This window comes from Pelodiscus sinensis, chromosome 3 (genome assembly GCF_049634645.1).
Source record: "Pelodiscus sinensis isolate JC-2024 chromosome 3, ASM4963464v1, whole genome shotgun sequence".
NCBI lineage: Eukaryota > Metazoa > Chordata > Testudines > Trionychidae > Pelodiscus > Pelodiscus sinensis.
In genome coordinates, this window is record NC_134713.1 from 195,038,136 (window position 1) to 195,057,742 (window position 19,607).

Genomic DNA, 19,607 nt, shown 5'->3' on the forward strand with positions numbered 1-19,607 from the left:
CTTTTTCCGAAAAAACTTCCCCTGCGTCCAGACTCAAGCCGCGTTCTTTCGAAATTAAATCGAAAGAACGCGGCTTTTCTTTCGATGGCGGTAAACCTCATTTCACGAGGAAGAACGCCTTCTGTCGAAAGTTCCTCTTTCGAAAGAAGGCGTTCTTCAATGTAAATAGGGCTTCTTCGAAAGAGAGCATCCAGACTCGCTGGATGCTTTCTTTCGAAAAAGCAAGCCGCTTTTTCGAAAGTTCAACGTGCAGTCTAGACGCTCTCTTTCGAAAGAGGCTTGCAGTCTAGACATAGCCAAGCAGAGGCACAGCAGTCGAGACTCAGGGCGAGCGGGGAATGCTTGAGTCAGCAGGAGGCCACACCTGAGACACGATGCCTGGGAGAGGTGTTGGGTGTGAAAGCAAGTAAGTGCCCCCCCCACCTCATGCTGAGACCCCACATCCCTACCGTGCTCCTGCACCACTCCCCACTGAGACCCTGCACTCTCCCCTTGGCCAGACATACCACCGCCAGCGTATTCCTACACTCTCCCTCCTGGCCAGACACCCTATCCCCACCATGCTCCTGAACCCACCCTTGCTCTTGCACTCTCCCTCCTGGCCGTACAGTGCAACTTCCCTTGCTCTTGCCCCCTCCCTCCAGCCATATATCCTACTTCCAGTCTGCTCCTGTGCCCTACCTCCTGCCCAGACCTCACACCCTCACCCCTCCTGCAGCCCATCTCCTACCCACATCCTGCACTCTCACCCCTCTCCCATTCACTGGCAGCCCTGTCCCACACACTAAACCCCTCATTTTTGTCCCCACCCCAAAGCCTGGAGTGTCCACAAAACCCATTAACCCTGAAATCCCAGGAGTAAATCCAGCCCATGGGGGGGAAGCCCTGAGCCTCAGTCCTTCCTGCTCCCCTCACCCCCTTGCTCCATGGGGCTGCAGCTAAGGATGCTAAATTTCAATTAATCAGCTAATCAAGTAGTCAATGGCATTTCTAGCGACTAATCGATAAGGGGGGTGGGGCACTCACTATCCCCACTGTGCCTCTGCCTTTGAAATGTAGCAAGAGCCCCATGGGGTCTTACATTTAAAAGGCAGAGGTACAGTGGGGAACCCAGGGTGAGTCCCCGCTTGCCCTGGGTCCCCCCGTACCTCTGCCTTTTAAAAATAGTAAGAGCCCCTGTTTGAGGGCCTGCTCGCACTGTTTCCCCACTGTGCTTGTCTCCCCTGCATTCCCAGGGAAATGGTGCTTGAGGGAACTAGCTTTTAAGCCGGCTGCCCCCAGCACCGGCTCCTGCTCCCCCTTGCTGTCTCTGAAACAGAGGCAGCAAGAGTGGGAAAGCAACTAGTCGAGTAGTGACTCATGGGCTTATCGGGTAGGTGCTTACATCTCTAGCTGGAGCACCAGAGGAGTGAGGTGTTGTAGTTGGGGGCCATATCAGTGAGGGTTGAGTGTTTTTGGAGGGGTTTTTTTTTGGCTTCTCACTTGTGTGGTCTCCACCTGATTTTTCTGTGGGTCAGTGGCCCCCAACCCAAAAAAGGTTCCCCATCCCTGCCATAAATAAAACAAACATTGAAACTGGTTATGTTGGACATAAATTAATATTTTACTTTATTTAAAATGAAGTTTGATAAACTAACATGAGAAAGTTAAAGCACTTTAATAATTTAATATTTCCTTTCTTACTGATTAAATTAAACTGTTCTCCCTAATTGCAGCACTAGCAAAATGGCTCAGGCATAGTTATGTAATTAACAGTGAGTTTCCATTAGCAACTAGTGGTCCATGGAAAGGTTTGCATTGAGCCAGGTGGGCTAAAAAGTTTGAGAACCATTGCTCTGGGGCTTAAGTGTCCAGACATCTAGGCTACGTCTACATTGGCCCCTTCTCCGGAAGACGCATGTTAATTTCCAACTTCAGAATAGGGAAATCCGCGGGGGATTTAAATATCCCCCGCGGGATTTAAATAAACATGGCCGCCGCTTTTTTTCCGGCTTGGGGAAAAGCCGGAAAAAAGCGTATAGACTGGCGCGATCCTCCGGAATAAAGCCCTTTTCCGGAGGATCGCGCCAGTCTAGACGCTTTTTTCCGGCTTTTCCCCAAGCCGGAAAAAAAGCGGCGGCCATGTTTATTTAAATCCCGCGGGGGATATTTAAATCCCGCGGGGGATATTTAAATCCCCCGCGGATTTCCCTATTCTGAAGTTGGAAATTAACATGCCTCTTCTGGAGAAGGGGCCAATGTAGACGTAGCCCTAGAGCAGGGCTACAGTGCACATACACAGATGGGAGAAACATAGGTGCCTAGGGAACTTTCATTGCAAAACTTTAGGTGCCAGGTGAGTTTAGGCTCTCACCTGGCACCTAAGTACATACCACTTATGTACAGTGGTAGTTCAGCAGGGATTTTGTGAACCCCAGTGGGACCAGATTATGGGATTTAGGCACCTGAAGCGGCACTTAGGCACCTGTGACCTATTGTGACTGTAGCAATGGCTGCTAGAAAATTGGATAGTGTGCATATGCAGGAATAGCTTTTCAAGCACTTGTCCTCAACAAGAACTGCTAGCCTGGTTTTCAAATGACAGCTGCAATTGAGCAGAAAATCTAGCAAATTTGACATTTAAAAACATAAAATTTTCTGAACTATCTGAGCACCAGAAATGAATCTGGAAATTCAATTTCTAAGAAGTTCAAACATTAAAATTGTTGTTTCCTCACCTAAGACATTTGTCAGATTTCATGCATACATTATATGTATATCTGTCTGTAAACACATAGGCTATGTCAACACTGGCGGGTTGTTGCGCCAGAAGTATGCAAATGAGGCTAAGCGTGGAATATCGCCAAGCCTCATTTGCATACCTAATGAGCTGTCATTTTTGCGGAAGAGGCTCTTGTGCTAGAAGAAGCTGTCTACACTGCCCCTTCTTGCGCAAGAAAAACCCTCTTGCGCAATGCCTCTACACTGATTATTTTCAGGAATAACGGCATTGCGCATGAGTGTTTTTCTTGCGCAAGAAGGGGCAGTGTAGACAGCTTCTCCTACTGCAAGAGCCTCTTCTGCAAAAATGGCGTCTCATTAGGTATGCAAATGAGGCTCAGCGATATTCCACGCTTAGCTTCATTTGCATACTTCTGGCGTAACAACCCGCCAGTGTAGACATAGCCTTACTGTTGCCTTTTGCTGTAATCACGTGAGAATTTTCAGCCCAAAAGTTCAGTTTTAAACAGATTCATCCCTGAGTTTATGGGCTTGGCAAAGCATCCTTTGAGATGCAGTGACACTGCATTCCCGCAGTGTGTTAAGCCCTCCGCTGCTTTCCTGTTAGCCATTGCTACCAAACACCCGCTTCCTCAAGCAGGGAATGTGGTAACCAGCTGGCTCTAGATTTGTTGCCAGGGTTTTGACTGACCAGCATATAAAGAGAATGAAGGGTAAAGGCAGGCTTAGTTGGCTGCCTCAAATCCTCAAGCTCCGATCTCCAAACCACCGAGCCCTAATGTATCTGGGCCTTGAAGCCTGTAGCTGATCTAGGCCCCTCCAGTTGTACACGGCATTTAGTTCTGTTAGGTTTATTTCTGCAGTGCTGTTTGCAAATACGGCGGTGTGCAGCCAGCCTGTCTGCCGGGGTGCGAGGCTGCCCAGTCGTGGCCTGGCATCCAACCAGTCCTGAAGCAGCGCCCCCACCCCACCAGACAAACGGCCAGGTCGTAGCGGCTGGCGCGTTGCACGGTGGCATGGAGTCAGGCCCGTGTCTCCTCTCACTCTGTCGGCAGGCGGAAGGCCTTCCCTCGCTGGAGCAGCTGGTGCACCAGGTCGTGGACAGGGAGCTCGTTCTCTCCGAGAAGCCCAAGAAGTACCTGAAACGCGCCTTCCAGCAAAGCGTCTCCAGGCGGCTGGTGCAGGGGAGCGTGCTGAGCTACCTGCGCTACAACCAGTACCACCTGCCCATGTACGCCTGGCCGGGCGTGGTGTAGCGCGCCGCGGCCGCAGCAATAAAGGCCCGCTCGGCACAGGACGGCCCGGCTGCTTTGTCCGCGCGGGCGGAGGGGCGCGGGGCGGCGGGGAGGTGCCCGCGGGGAGGTGCCCAGCAGCGGCGGGGTTACCGCCCCGGCCCAGACAACCCGCCGGCCAATGGCCGCCGGCACCGCGCTCGCAGCCGGCCAATCCGGGGCGGGGCGCCCGAGGCGGGAAAGCCGAAGCCGGGCCCGGGGCAGGGTGGGCGCTGGGGCGGCAGGTGCCGCGCTGTGCGAGCGGGCCGGGCCCGGGCGTGCGCCAAGTGCCGGGGCGGGCGCGGGGCAGCGGGCTCCTCGGGGCCTTGATGGGGCGGGCGCCAGCCACACGCGCCCTGAGCTGCCCCGGCCAACGCCGCCCGAGCCGCGGGGAAGGAAACGAGCCCCCCGCGGGCCAGGGCGCCCGTGGGAAGCGCCGCGCCTGCCCTGGGCGCGCCCTTTGCGCGGCTGCTGTCCGGGCGCCTGGCGAAGGCGCGCAAGCTGCGCCGCAGAAACCGGTGCTCGTGCCTGGCGCCCAAAGTGAAGCGCGCTGGGCGGGCGAGGGCGCCTGGCGCTCGGGGACTGGCTGGTCCCATGGCTCACAAAGCTCGGCCTAGGCGCGCCCGCATCGTGCGCGGCGCAGAGCAGGAGCGGGCTGGCTACTGAACACGGCTCTGGGGGCAGCAACGCGCTCGCGGGTGGGCTCCGGCATCGGCCGAGGACAACAGCGTTTCTGGCACGGCTCCTGCACCAAACCCGCAGCCGCTGGAACTCGCCTGCACCGATCGCCGCACCCGGAGGCGGCTGCACGGGGCTTATTTTGTAAAAGCGTACGTGGCACATGAAACTATACCCCTGCTGTACCCCCCTAAAAACGCCTGGCACTCAGTGAGCTTTGCATGGCGGCAGTGGCTGGCTAATATAAGTGAAGATGCTGCCATAACCCCAGCACGCCTGTGAGGTTTTTTTCCTGTACAAATAATAAAACCAAAAAAGAGGGGTGGGGAGAAAAGTTAAAATATTCTTTTCTGCGGAAGATGTAAGACACGTCTATCACTATTCAGACATAGCAGGGACGGGGGGGGGGCGGCTAAAAACCGAGGGGGGGCATAGCCATGTGTGAGTAGCTGTTGATTGTTTTCTGGTTGAGAGAAGTGATGATAAGATTGGGCTAAAGTGTACATTGCTCGTGTAACCTGCAGCTGTATGCTAATGATAATGGAAACAAATCCACTGCCTCCCCCATTAAACAGGGAGGAGGCAGGGAAGCACACATCACTGAACAAATACACTCGCACTAGACAAATAAAATACACACACATACATACACCACAACCACGAGAGAAAGAAAGGAGAAAGGGGTAACCGAGTCGCCAGTATGTGGCTCGGTGCGCTCCTCTCAGTTATGCTCTCCTACTTATCTTTACAGGATATTGGCTGATCATTCGGTTTTAGGACATGCTTATTGGGGAGGCTCAAGGAAATCAGTGCTGGATTGCTGTGTGGCACGAATGGAAGGTAACATAATCTGGAGGGCGTTTGTCACGCTGGCCCTGCAACAAATGCCATCGAGTGCTGGCCGCTCACACTGACGTTTCTTCCCAGAAACGGGGACCAATTACCCACCTTGGGCTGAGAACCCCAAACTTCCCCTTCATTTAGGCCTTTAGGCATAAACAAGTCGCCCTAAATAGGCCACTTAAAAGAGAAAGCTCTGCTACCCAATATACTTTGCGTAATAAAAGAGCTACTCTCTTCTCCCCCCCCCCCCCAACTACCCCCTCCCCAAAAAAGCCGAATAATGGGAGCAGATTGCCATTGGGGATACTTGAAACTTAAGCAATGGAAAATACTTCAGGTCTTTTTCTTCTGGTAGCTGGGTGAAATGGAACAGACTCGTGGGCTCTTTCTTGTTTTCTCTCGCTTTCATGTAGTATTCTTTTGTGTGTAATTATTTAAACGGGAGATCCATAGCAGCTTTATGCTAATCTGCTGAACAAAGGGAGCGGGGCGGGGGGGCGGCGGGGGAGAAGGGAAGGTGAATAGAAGGCGCTGGGCCGGGGGAGGGGGGAGCGGGCTGAGGGATTCGCGTGTCTCTCGCGTGGCCCTCAGACAGACACAACAATCGCTAATTCCTGCAAACGCGCTGCGCTCGCTCCGAGCCCCAACGCGACCCGGGTCAAACAGTAGCAACCCAGCCCATTGTTTGAGCGCCATGCAACAATGGGGTTTAGAAAGCTGACGAGCCGCTCTGATTGCAGCCTACAAGGGGGAGAGGGGTGGGTGTAGCGGGTAGTGGTGTTTCATTATAACTCTTATGCACTTCTCTGCAACCTGCCAGGTGTGTGTAAAACATTCATGAATCTGATGAAACTGTCTGAGTGCAACTTACAAGTGTGTGTGTGTGTGTGTGAGAGAGAGAGAGAGAGAGAGAGAGAGAGAGACCGGCTGACTGCAAACAACTTGATACTTACACCAAGAAGGGAGGAAATATAGATTTAAAAAAACTAACGGTAGCTGGCTCTGCTCTTGGGTCCCTGGCCTCTGTCAGGGCTGGGAATGGGTGAAAGGGGAGGGCTCACTTGACATACCTGTTCTGTTCACTCCCTCGGGCACCTGCCACTGGTCACTGACAGTAGGACACTGGGCTAGGTGGACCAGTGGCCTTTCTTATTTTCAACTCTGGGTTTGTTCCTCCAAACGGGTGGGGCAGGCTGCTGCAGTGTTCAGTAACCAAAGCTCCTGCGCCTGACGGCTGATGGGGGGGAGGAGGCAGGATTAAGTTAAAATCATGAGTGAAGTAGGCAAATCGGTAGCTGTGAGGGGCTGACAAACGGTTCAGCTGTTCGCTTCGATGCGCTCTCAGTGACATTCAAATAGCAAACTCTTCGGCCCCGGGGCTGCCCCCGCATCCCACCCCAAATACCTCATTACAGGACAGGCTAATGAGGGATCTTGTAGGAACGCGTCTCCCCAAAAGGAAAACGCCTTGCAATTGTGCTGTGCTGCCACCGACTCTTCAGTTTGGCAGAATACAAGCCAAACACAACGAAAGAAAAAAAATCCCACAACACAACGTGCCTTATTCTGCCCTCTCCTCCCCCACCCCAAATTGCAAATCGTGGCGCTGAAGGCTGCATCTCTTTGTCAGGGCCGGGCTGGGTTTCAAACAGCAATGTACGATGGGGGGAGGCTTATGGGCTGTGCCACGCAGGAGGTCAGACTAGATGACAGCCGACTCCCCGGACTTGAGGAGCCATGAAATATTCCCTGTGCAAATTCCCACATATGCCGTTGGCCTCGTCTTGCTTGTGAAGGGAAGTTGGCGCAAACAAAGTGGCTTGTGAGAGAAGGGGAGGGGGTAGTGTGGACTCAGCTGGGAATCCGGGGGGGGGGGCGGACACGTGGAAGTTTGCTGCCGAAAACAAAGCGTTCAGTGGGGCGATGGTCCCTCTGTAGCTGCAGAGGGACCGTCACTCCGCTAAAACGCTTCACACGTAACGGTTGCGGATCCGGACAGGATGGCCTTTTGTGAACGGCTGTTTAGTGCGGTGGCGCGAGAGCCGGCGCCCGTCCTTAGCACGGGTCCAGAGGCGAGCCCAGGCCTGGCCCCTCAGACTCTCCCGGCGAATACGCCTTTCGCGTGGACCCCAAGGTGCGCCCGAGCTGTAGTGCGAGACAGCCTAGAGCCGGCCGCAGCTCCCTTGTCAGACCTTGCAAACTGCTGCACCTGCTTTTGAAGACGTGTCGCTCCCGCTCTCGCTTCCTCATCCCTCCTCCCCAGTATCCCCCCCCCCCCGTTGTTGTGAAAATTAGTGTAGAATACTTGTACCTTTCAAGTTGCAATTCATCTTTACCGGGCACAACTGAAAGCAACGAGAGGCCTTTTTATTTATTTTTTTCAGCTGGCTGGAGCTAGTCAAACAACAAAAAGAAACGGATCCTTTGAATCTAACTGTGTCAATAGGGTTCAATAGATTCCCTTTGATTAATTCATAGCACCGTTTGAATCCGCTGTGCTGCAGCGGGTTTCTGATTTATTTTTGTGGGTGTTTTTTCCTTTCCTTTTACACCTAAGCTTTTTTTTATGGTAACATATTTTGACTTACAGTATAATTTTTAAATGACAGAGTGCACATAGGACCGGAACAGCTACAAAAACTAGCCGATCTGGCTCCTGCAAAGTAGTAACAGTCGCAGAAAGTAATTGGCCGGGGGGGGGGGGGGGGGCTGTGCCTTTATCACTGTTGTATCCGCAACGTGAATCGGGATTAAAACGTCTAGTAAATAACATCAGTTGCATTCGGCTTAGCAGGCATTTCTGGCTGGTTGCTATGTAGACGGGACGAGACCTGGTTTGAGCAACGCCAATCTGAGGGCGGAGAGCTGTGGGTAAATGAAGGCGTTAAAAGCGGAGTTCCTCCATGGTTCTCGTTTTGCACAATGGTCTCATTAGATATTTGTCTGCGGGCCAATGGCAGGCACCATATGAATTGTGACACCAGGTCTAGCGCGCATTAGGAGCTCGGCGCTACCTTAAATTCCCAGTCCTGCAGCCACGCGCGTGCTGCCCCTAACTTTATCCCCGCGACCATAACGCCTGGGCGGCACGCGACCCGCACCATTTCTCTGCAGGTCCCTGCCCAAGCCTGGCACCGCGCAAAGAAGGGCCCGAAGTAACCCGCCAGCAACCGTACCGCCGTGTAGCTTGACTAGCGAAGCTCAGCGTCGGGGTACGGGGCGGGGTAGGTTTTTGCTGCATGTCTACCAGGGGTTGGGGAAATCAATGCCGCCTTTTCCCCCTTATTCCCTCCCCTGCGTTGGTCTCCAGACAACATTAAAAGGCAGCAGCTCTGGGGAGGTGTCATCCCATCCCCGTGTAACAGGTATTATTGCAGACTTTGGTCCATGCGTTTCCTCGCGAATACTTCTACCGGGTTTGGGAAGATAACGCCTTTTGCGTCCCACATTTAGAGGCTGGGGGCAGGGAGGGAGTATCGGGGTGGGTTGTTGGTTTATTAGTTCTTGTGATTTTTTTCGGAGAGGAAAGTGCTATTGCAGCCGCTGCCTTGTGTTGGTGGACAGATTCCCTCCCTCCCCCCCCCCCGCTCCCCACATCTCCCCCCGCCCCAGCCCCGCAGCACGCGTCTCTTTCTCGTCCAGATTGGCCGCGGGTCGCATTCAATAGAAAGAGGTTAATTTCCTTCACAAAGGTGAAGGGGGGTGAGGCTTTGGGAAGCTACTGTGCAGAGACAGACAGACCCTTTCTTTATTTTTAGCTACTTGATTAGACCCCTTGATTTAGCATCTGATGTCAAACAGCAGACAAAATGCACCAACTGAATTAAAATGCATGAGCCCGCAAAGGATCATGTAAAAGAAGTTTGCCAGACTGAAGAAGATAGCTAGATAGATAGATAATTTTAAAAGATAAACTGAGGTTACCAGATTATATTAAGTGAACAAAGCTTCTTTTGCCAGAATGAGCAATTATACTGTCGATAATTTAAGTTATTTAAATTACGTAACAAGGATTTTTGTTGCAATTAAAGCCCCCACCCCTAAAAAAGGTCATGTTCGCCTCCCGAGCGCCCAATCGCTTCCATTCCAAAATGCACCAAATCAACAATTTGCTTTACTGATTAAAAAACAGTTTATTTAAGGTCAGAGCTTTTCGAAGATTCCGAACCATTCAGCGCTGGATTTTAGGAGACCTTCAGACTAGAATAACCAGTTTTTAAACCCTTAAAGTATCCGCTGCTAATCAAAATACCAACATGCATGTTACTCCTCGAAATGGCTTCCCATCACTTCCCTTGGCAGTACATGTAAGGTCCTGATTTTCAGACGCCAGTGGCAATCCCCTAAAATGTTTTGTTTGCAATTACTGCCACCGCACACCTCCTCTCCCCCCTCCCCATCTCATCCCAGCGCCATTTCAGCATTTCCATGGGGTGGGCAGCTTTTAAACAATTCAGAACCTACATTTTCTTTCTCTTCTCTCCCCCCTCCTGCCCTTCCCTTTCTCCAGTTTGCATATTGAACTCTCCTGACATATTTCTGACCATTCTTCTCCTTTGTTGCTATTTTGCTCCAGAACCGCGGGTAATCCCCCGGTGGGAGATGCTGCTCATTGTCATGCTGATGGACATGTCCATTTGGCAGATCGGTGCCCCCCGGAGGAGACACACAAAGGCCAGGCACGTGTGCCTTCCTATAGAAAACCATCAGACCGTGAAAAGAGGAGGGGCCAGGCGTGTGCCTTGAGCCGGGAGGGGCCAGAAGGAAAGGGGGGAGGCGGGGGAACGGAGCGCGGGGCGGGAGGGGGAGGAAGGGAAGGAGCGAGGCCGGAGAAACCCCTCAGGTACATCTGCTGCACCTAGCCAGCGGCCCCGCTGTGCCTGCCCCTTTCTGCGAGCCTGCGCCCTCCCACACCGCACTCGCGGGGAGCCGCGGGCCGCGCTGATTGGCTCGGCGGCGGAGCAGCCGGCTCGAACAATGGCATCCTCTCCCCTTAAAAAGAGGGCAGCGATCCGGGCCGGGGCAGACGGGACCTGCTCGCGGGGCGCCCACCAGAGCGCGTCGGGGGGCTGCTGAGCCCGGCCCGGATGGCAGGAGCCGGAGCAGGGAGCCGCGCCTGAGCCGCCCGACGCACCAGCCTTCGCCGCGCCCCCAGTGCCTTCCCCGCCGCCAAAGATGCCCCGCGGCTTCCTGGTGAAAAGGAACCGGAGGGCCACGCCGATCTCCTACCGGGTCCGCTGCGGCCAGGAGGGCGAGCCCGGGCCCGCGCTGCTGCTGTTCGCCGGCTGCTCCCCGCCGCCCCTCCCCGATCCGGCCGCCCCCGCCGCGCCCCGGGAGCCGCCGCCGCCCCCCACGCCGGTGCCCTTCGGCACCCCCGAGGCGGCGTGCCAGGCGCTGTACAGCCCCACGCGGCCGGTCAGCCGGGAGCACGAAAAGCCGTCCCTGGAGCGCAGCGTCAACCTGGGCTCGCCGGTCTCCGCCGAGTCCTTCCCGGCCGTGCCCGGCCCCACGGACCCGCTGCTCTTCGCCCCGGCCGAGCTCAAGCTGTGGGCAGCCGAGCCCGCGGACACGCAGGGCCGCAGCGGCCCGGCCAGCGCCAGCCCCGGCAGCCTGCCCGCCCTGCCGCCCCCCGCCGCCGGCCGCCCCCAGCCCAAGCGGCCGCCCGCCGGCGCGGAGCCCGCCAAGCACAAGCCGCCGGCCGCCAAGAAAGCCAAAGCCATGCGCAAGCTGCACTTCGAGGACGAGGTCACCACGTCGCCCGTGCTGGGGCTGCGGATCAAGGAGGGGCCGGTGGAGCCGCCGCGGGGCGCCCGGGGCCCGCTGGGCGAGTTCATCTGCCAGCTGTGCAAGGAGGCCTACGCGGACCCGCTGGCCCTGGCGCAGCACAAGTGCTCGCGCATCGTGCGCGTGGAGTACCGCTGCCCCGAGTGCCACAAGGTCTTCAGCTGCCCGGCCAACCTGGCCTCGCACCGCCGCTGGCACAAGCCGCGGCCGCCCCCGCCGGCCGCCAAGGCGCCCGAGGAGCCGCCCAAGGAGGCCGGGGGCGGCAGCGGCTGCAGCAGCGAGCGGGACACGCCCAGCCCCGGCAGCAGCGGCGGCGCCGGCGGCTCGGAGTCGGGCTCCGAGGAAGGGCTGTACGAGTGCCCCTCCTGCGCCCGCCGCTTCCGCCGCCAGGCCTACCTCCGCAAGCACCTGCTGGGCCACGAGCCGGCCCCCGGCCCCGAGAGCCCCGGCCCGGCCGCCAGCGAGTGCCACCTGTGCCCGGTGTGCGGGGAAACCTTCCCCAGCAAGGGCGGCCAGGAGCGGCACCTGCGCCTGCTGCACTCGGCGCAGGTCTTCCCCTGCAAGTACTGCCCGGCCACCTTCTACAGCTCGCCCGGCCTCACCCGCCACATCAACAAGTGCCACCCCTCGGAGAACCGGCAGGTCATCTTGCTGCAGCTGCCCGTGCGCCCTGCCTGCTAGGCCGGGACCCGGCCGTGCCTTCTGCCCCCGGCCCGGGCGGCAGCCCCGCGGAGATCCGGCGCCCGGGTTGCTTCTAGATGACAACAAAGGGGCTGGGGAAGCGAGACTAAAATCCACTTGTGCCAGTGTCTCCTTGGTGGTGCGTCCTTCCTCCTCCTCCCAGCTCAGCCCCGCTCTGAGCGCTAGCGGGACCGAGGTCCCCTTAGAAAGTCTCTCTGGTTTTCCTCTGCCCCATCCCCTCTCTCTGTGTACGTAGCTTAGGGGTTGAGTTGGTTGGTTTGTTTTTTAAAGTCAATCTCGAAGAATAATGCCTTTATATTTCACAGGCTGTAAATCGAATTTACCACATGATTAGCTTTATTATGGCTTGTGAACTGCTGGAAGCTGGCTTTACCCCCCGCCCCCTTTTTATGTGAACAAATAAAACTGCTTAATTTTGTTTTCTTTAGTATAGCCACAAATGCCTTGACTCTACTGTTGATGGTCTCCAGAAAATGCTGTAGAAACTGCCTTAAATATTACCTGCCAACTTTTTCTTTTTTGTTTTTTTTCGGTTGTTTGTCCGTAGCGAGGTAGAATCATGAGCTGACGATATGTATATGTTGATTTGAGTAATTGTTATTTATTCTTTATTTATTTATATTAATTATGAAGATTGATATTATTTGATCGTGAATATTTTAATGCGCTTTCCCCCGCCCCCTTCTTACCATTTCACTGTGCATTTTAGAAGAAGATCTTGTTCTGAAGGGATCTGCTAAAAGGTTTTAACTTTTCTACCTAGAATAACACACAAACTTGACCATTTTATCCTGCACCGAGGGCGTAGACAGCTCCGGTGCAACCGACAGCTCTTACTTTTAGATGCAATCTCTTTTCTACACACATTATTTTCTTAACTGTTAGCTATTTATAGAATGCTTCAATAGAACTGTTTCAACTGTATAACTATTTACTATTCAAATAAAAATATTTTCAAATTCAAATACACATCCTGTCGCGTCTCGTGTTTCTCGTTAGTCGTTTATCGAAGGGCAGTTTTCCTGCTCTTTTTAAAACCAGTACTGATGTACGCAGGAAGATTTACAGAGCCCTGTAGGACAGACCCCCGTAGCCTTCTCCTCTGACGGTAATTTTCATGCGCCCTCCTTGGAAGGCTACCGCAGAGGACAATTCACATTTACACTTTCTTTCAGGGGTGCTGAGACGCACAAGAACGGCCTCACTGGGTCAGACCTACTGGCCATCTAGCCCAGGAGCTAGGGACCCCATTCCTACTCATCCTATCTAATAAGTATTGATAGACCCTATACTCCATGAATGTAGCTAGTTCTTTTTTGAACCCTGTTGAAGTCCTAGTCATCACAACCTCCTGCGGCAAGGAGTTCCACAGGTTGATCCTGGGCTGCCTGAAGAAAAACTTCCTTGTGCTTGTTTTCAATCTGCTACCTGGTTTTGTGTGTGTGTGTGTGTGTGTCTGTGGAGGGGGATGCTGTGAGCCATTGAACCCAACTGTACCTCCTGATTAACTGGAAACCACTTCAAGCCAGGGGTTCCTGCAGTAGCCCGGGTGCTAGCGCCGCTGCTTTCGTTTACAGCGTCAGCCTCCCCCTAAGCACAAGAGCGGCCGTGTTAGGCATTTGCTAAACGAGTCCGCCTCTGAGCGCGCAGCTGGGGCGGCGTTTGCCCATCGGGCTGCAAAGGCAGCAGGAGCCGGCGCAGTGCGCGGGAAGGGCTGCCCAGCCCCTGGCTCTTGCTCGCGTGTCCTTCAGCACCACGGACTGCGGGCGGGCCGCGTGGCACCTTGGCCAAAGGCGCGCGCCGGCCCCCGCGCCCAGGAGCGCTGCCCCGTAGCGTGTCCCGCTGGCGGGTGAGAAAGGTGCCGGGGGGGGGAGGGGGCGAGCTGGGTCCCGCTACCGCCCGGCCTGGGGGGGGGGGGGGTCCGCTGCGCTCAGCCCTTAGCCCCGGCTGGACTAACGCGCGTGGGGGGCTGGGAGCGGGCCCGAGCTGCGTTGCTCCTGCAGCCCAGGCGGACGCGCCCCCCTTGCTGCGCCCCCCCCCCCCCCCACGCGCGGGTCAAATAGCGCGTCCCGCCGCGGTTCCCAGCGGCCAGGCGCGCGCCAGGGCGAAGTGGCCGGGTCAGGCCTTTGGGCGCGCGCGGAGCTAGTCACCAGCGCGCCCCAAGCCAACCCCGGCGCCGCAGGCAGGGTGGCCGCTCTGCCAAGGGCGGGAGCCAGGGAACCTGGGAGAAACCTTCCCTGGGAACGAGCAACCTGCCGCGACAGCGCCACAGCCGCCCGCCCCCACTGGCTGCAGGGTAAGTGATTCTTCCCAGCGCGCATTTAGCCTGAGCCAACGCCCGTGGCAGCCGGAGGGGGCCTGTCTAGTGACACTGCAGCCTCCCCCCTTAAGTCCCCAGAGCAAATCTGAGAGACGCAGCGGCCACAACCCTTGACGGGGCAGTGATGGAGAAATGGTCAGTGGCTGGGGGCCTCCTGTTCCAACAGAAAATTGAGCCTCCTCCCCGTTTAGCTTGGGCTCACGTTGTTCTGCGCTTAGCTAGGATATATTGCCGTGGCGAGACCTATTTACTGCCCTAGGTGGACCGTCACTGAGGAAGCCGTGAGCTATTGCAAATGGCCAAGGCACCAAAGCAATGACAAGCCCCCAGAAAAGGCGACTGAGGGGATCCTACAGCCTAGCAGTGTTCAACACTCTGAAATCACACAGCCTGTTAGTCCAAATACTCCCTCCCAGGTCAAACAGGGCTCTGCTGTTGCATGGGACTAGCCACAGGCCTTTGAAGGTTTCTGAGCAAAAGCTGGTAGGGAGGGGTAGCGCCCTCAACTGCAGCCTTTGATAGTGAGAACTCTTGTCTACACTTACACTGGTTTAATCGATTCTTTTTGTATGTGACCCTGCTAAGCTAGATCATTAGAAGCCTGTTGTAAACTGAGGGAAGAGGGTCCACAACAAGGAGTTGCATCGATTTCACTGAATTGACTTTGAATTCAAATTGGCACAACTTTAGTCTCACTCTGCCACCTAGACAAGCCATGGAACCAGTCTCACTTGGCTCCCAACATGCAAGTCTAAATGTGAATGGCTCATTAAATAGCTGGGCCGTTCATTCAGCTCAGGCCGAAAGGCTTCAGTTTTAATTTTTACTGGTTTTTTGACTGTTTAATCCATTTTGAAAAATGATTTGGGTTGTTCTGGACCTTGCTGCAGGTGATGGGCCTACGTGAAACCACCAGGTTTAAGAGGCACTTTCTAGCCCTACTTCATTCAGGCAGGAAAGAGCCTTTTCTGCTTGGGGAATGACAATGGTTGCAAAGCCTTCGCACTAAAACGCTTCCTACATGCACTGGAAGCTCCTGTTCCTGGGAGGTTCCCCCCTGAAAAGGGATCCTTAGACATGAAGCCTGATACAAAACTGTGTGTCTGAAAAGAGTCATTCTCTCGTAAAGGCTGCCAAAAACAAGTGCACCAGACTTAGGAGGATTTGGGTTTGTTGGATGGAAAACTTCAAGAGGTTGTGTGATAGGAAAAGAAAGTTATTTCATGGATCCTGTTGTTGGATCCATCCAGATTCCAGACTGTGTGCGTTCAGATTCCCTGGAGCTTAGGGGTCCACAGAAAGACCTCTTTCGATCCTGACCCATCAGACTGGTCACCCCACATCCTTCACTCCCTCCTCCCTTCACCTCAATCCTCTAGAAATCTACAAAAGAATGTGAAAATTCCCATGGGGAATCCCTTGGCTGCCTCCACCCCAGAATTCTGGATCAGTTCTAGCTGATGTCGAGTTTCCCACTGGTTCTCTTCCTCTGAGAAACAGAAAGTAAAGACCTCATTTCCAGTTCATCCTCAGAAGATGGTCTTAACCACATCCACATTTCCTCTGAGGGACACCAGGACCTTTCAGGACATGGCAGGCAGAAATGGCTGTAGGGCAGGAGTGTCTTTCATGGGATTGTTTTTCTCAGGAAGTCTTGCAAGTTGTTTGATGACATATAGAGCTCTAGGAGAAAGAGAAATAAGCTCTGCTGATCAGTAAGAGCCTTCTGGAACTGGCCAAAGAGGTATACTACCGTGTTGCCTCAGTTTCTAGGAACGAGACTCATTACATCAAGTCCCAAATATTTCACTTGTGGTCTTGGTTCTGAGAGACTCAAACTGGGGTAGTGGCACTTGCCTCTGGGGACAAGGAATCTGAGTCTGGATATGTTTGTCAGGAAAGCTTTTCTCTCCACACTGATCCTGGGAATCCCTGTCAGGGTCTACTGCAACTTCTCCTTACAATCCAGAACGGAATCTTGGACCCATTTCATTGCACAAGATAAAATGTGATAGTTCTTTCAGGAGCGATCTCAAATGATGTATCCGGCACAGCCGTCAGATTTTGGCTTAGCAGTGCCTTTCAGAAGAGCCTCTAAGGTTCCAGAATTCAGGTCTTGGCTGCAGCCTGCGGTAGAATATCAGAAATTCCTTGCTTTGATCCTCCTTAGCTCAAGACAGAGAACTTACATCCTGTGCTTGTCAACCCTACATGTCATCAGCGAGCAGCACAGGAATTAATTTGTGGTGCCATCAATGTCCCTGTTGTCAAGGGAATCCAGCTATGTTCCTGTTGGAGGCAGATGACATCCATTGCAGTCAGAGACATTTCTGTAGGATGAAGGTAAAATGAGGCTACACCAGCACCCCCAAACTCCCTGTGTTGTATGCTGAATGAATCCACACACAGGCCCACATTTCTGAATGGGACAAGTGGCTTAAGGGGCCCATCTTGAGTCATGTTCAAGTGCTCTTTCAGAAAGTGTGGGGCACTATAAAATCCAGGCCTGGAATGTGCCTGCAATTAAGCATCCCAAATCACTTTTACAATTTTAAGGCCCCAATGTTTCTCACTTTGGTACATGGCTGCTAGGTCAGAAACAGCTGAGATGATGTATATTATTTTTTACCTTCAGCCATGTATGCACTACAAAACTAAGTCCACCTAACTTATGTTGCATACAGCTGCTGCAGTAATTATATAGCATGTGCATGTCTACACTTTGCTCCTTGCAATGGTGCTCTTGCATCGATTACACTGTCAGTGTGGTGCATTGTGGGATGGGTCTGGAAAGCCATTAAGTTAACATAAGCAGCATAATGTCTACGCTGACATACCAAACTACATCAATCTTAACTCTACACCACTCCTGGAGATGGCGTGATTAAGTTGACATGGGGCAGTTACCTCAGGAGCCGTGTGGAAACATTCAAAGTTAGGTCAGTGTGAGCTGTCTTACATTTACCTGTAATATAATATGCCTCTCTCCTAGAACTGGAAGGGACCTTGAAAGGTCATTGAGTCCAGACCCCTGCCTTCACAGTAGGATCAAGTGCCATCCCTGACAGATTTTTGCCCCAAATTGCCACCTCAAGGACTGAACTCACAACCCTGGGTTTAGGGGACCAATGCTCAAACCACTGAGCTATCCCTGCCTGTTAACTATCCCTCACTCTGTAGTATAGACCAGATTTCAGTTACTTGATTTGGGAGGTGACATCACATAATCTGAAGCATTTCCTAGATGTACAACTTAAATTCTGAGCAGGATCATGCATTCAAAAGAGACAACACAGTAAATGAAACAGCTACAACCAAGGGGCACAGGAAAGTGTCTCTACTCTCTGTAGAACAAGTACTGACTAATGGCAGGGCCCTCCTTAGGCCTATGCAACTGCGTGGGGTACCACTAAGGCTATGTCTACACTCGTGGCGTCTTGTGTCAGAAGTATGCAAATGAGGCTAAGTGTGGCATATCGCCGAGCCTCATTTGCATACCTAATGAACCACCATTTTTGCAGAAGAGGCTTTTGCGTCAGAAGGAGCTGTCTACACTGCCCCTTCTTGCGCAAGAAAAACCATTTGGAATACTGTGGGCAGTTCTGGTCTCCCATGTTTAAGAAGGGTGAATTCAAACTGGAACAGGTACAAAGAAGGGCCACTAGGATGATCCGAGGAATGGAAAACCTGTCTTATGAAAGGAGACTCAGGGAGCTTGGCTTGTTTACCTTAACCAAAAGAAGGCTGAGGGGGGACATGATTGTACTCTTTAAATATATTAGAGGGATAAATACCAGGGAGGGAGAGGAATTATTTAAGCTTAATACCAATGTGGACACAAGAACAAATGGATATAAGTTGGCTAGTAGGAAGTTTAGATTTGAGATTAGATGAAGGTTTCCAACAATTAGAGGAGTGAGGTTCTGGAATGGCCTTCCAAGAGAAGTAGTGGGGGCAAAAGACCTATCTGGCTTCAAGATTAAACTAGATGGGTTTATGAAGGGGATGGTTTGATGAGGTAACATGATCTTGGTAACTAATTGACCTTTCATTATCAGTGGGAAATAGGTCAATGGAGGGATGATAGGAGTTACTATAGAGAACTTTCTGGGTGTCTGGCTGGTGAGTCTTGCCCACATGCTCAGGGTTTAGCCGATCGCCATATTTGGGGTCGGGAAGGAATTTTCCTCCAGGGTAGATTGGCAGGGCCCTGGAGGTTTTTCGCCTTCCTCTGTAGCATGATCACAGCTGGAGGATTCTCTGCATCTTGGGGTCTTCAAAGTATTTGAAGGCTTCAATATCTGAGATATAGGTGAGGATTATTCTAAGAGGGGTGGGTGAGATTCTGTGGCCTGCACTGTGCAGGGGGTCAGACTAGATGATCATAATGGTCCCTTCTGACCTTAAAGTCTATGAGTCTATGAGAATGCTGTTATTCCTAAAAATAATTGGCATAACGGCATTGCACAAGAGGGTTTTTCTTGCACAAGAAGGGGCAGTGTAGACAGCTCCTTCTGGTGCAAGAGCCTCTTTTGCAAAAACTGTGGTTCATTAGGTATGCAAATGAGGCTTGGCGATATTCCATGCTTAGTCTAATTTGCATACTTCTGACTCAAGAAGCTGCGAGTGTAGACATAGCCTAAATGTGGAATATATGCCTAGGGATGGGATGTTAAGCAGAAATGGGCAGTGCCAGCTCCAGCTGCCGCTTTCCCCCGCAGGCTGTGTGCTGGGGTTCCAGCAGCCCGTGGCTCCAGACCCTCCTCCCCATGGACTGCCCTCAGCCCCCTGAAAACAGGCAGCGGCAAGTGGCGTGAGCTGGACGCGGAAGGGGTGGCCACACAACTGGCAGCTGGAGAGAAGTGTCTGTTTCCCCTTCAGAGCATTGCTTCTCTCCAGCTGGCAACGTGGCTGCCTCCTGCTCCTCCAGCCTGTGCTTGTGCTGCTGCTCGCACTTCCTGCCTGCTCCTTTGAGGCTGCAGGTGAGCCTCTCTTCCCGCCCTGCTCCAGGTTTGCCAACTCCCCCAGGCCAGAAGTCATTGCAGCAAATGGTGTCTGGTCCAGGAGAGTTGGCAATGGCAACCCTCTGACAACCCCCTCCCTGCTAGCTTCTGCCCCCACATCCGCATCCACCGGTGAGGGGTATGTGTGTGTGTGTGTGTGTGTGTGTGTGTGAGTGAGTGCTGGGCTGCATAGGGCACCAGCACTATAGGGATGGTCCTGAGTAATGGGAGGTCTGGGGAAATGTCTGGAGTCCAAATTCCTTAGGAGGAAGTCCAGAGAGACTC

The 19,607-nt window shown here is 53.5% G+C and overlaps 2 protein-coding genes across 5 annotated transcripts in view; both read left to right on the top strand.

The window, feature by feature from the left end:
• The window catches only part of CFAP61 (cilia and flagella associated protein 61), a 200,512-nt gene extending 196,494 nt beyond the window's left edge, over positions 1 to 4,018 (top strand). For all 4 annotated transcript variants that reach the window (XM_075925780.1, XM_075925782.1, XM_075925783.1 and 1 more), the window contains one exon: positions 3,777 to 4,018. In XM_075925780.1, coding sequence (XP_075781895.1) covers positions 3,777 to 3,977 — 201 coding nt within the window. In that variant the 3' untranslated portion in view covers positions 3,978 to 4,018. The remainder of the gene's footprint in view (positions 1 to 3,776) is intronic.
• A 5,627-nt stretch (positions 4,019 to 9,645) lies between these two features.
• On the top strand, positions 9,646 to 12,958 carry INSM1 (INSM transcriptional repressor 1). The gene has a single exon (XM_075925788.1). It carries the CDS (start codon positions 10,689 to 10,691, stop codon positions 11,976 to 11,978), a length of 1,290 nt encoding a protein of 429 aa, XP_075781903.1. The 5' UTR covers positions 9,646 to 10,688; the 3' UTR covers positions 11,979 to 12,958.
• Positions 12,959 to 19,607: the final 6,649 nt, after the last annotated feature.

Excerpts from the sequence above, each read along its gene's own strand:
- INSM1 (XM_075925788.1), top strand. The coding sequence starts at position 10,689 with ATGCCCCGCGGCTTCCTGGTGAAAAGGAACCGGAGGGCCACGCCGATC.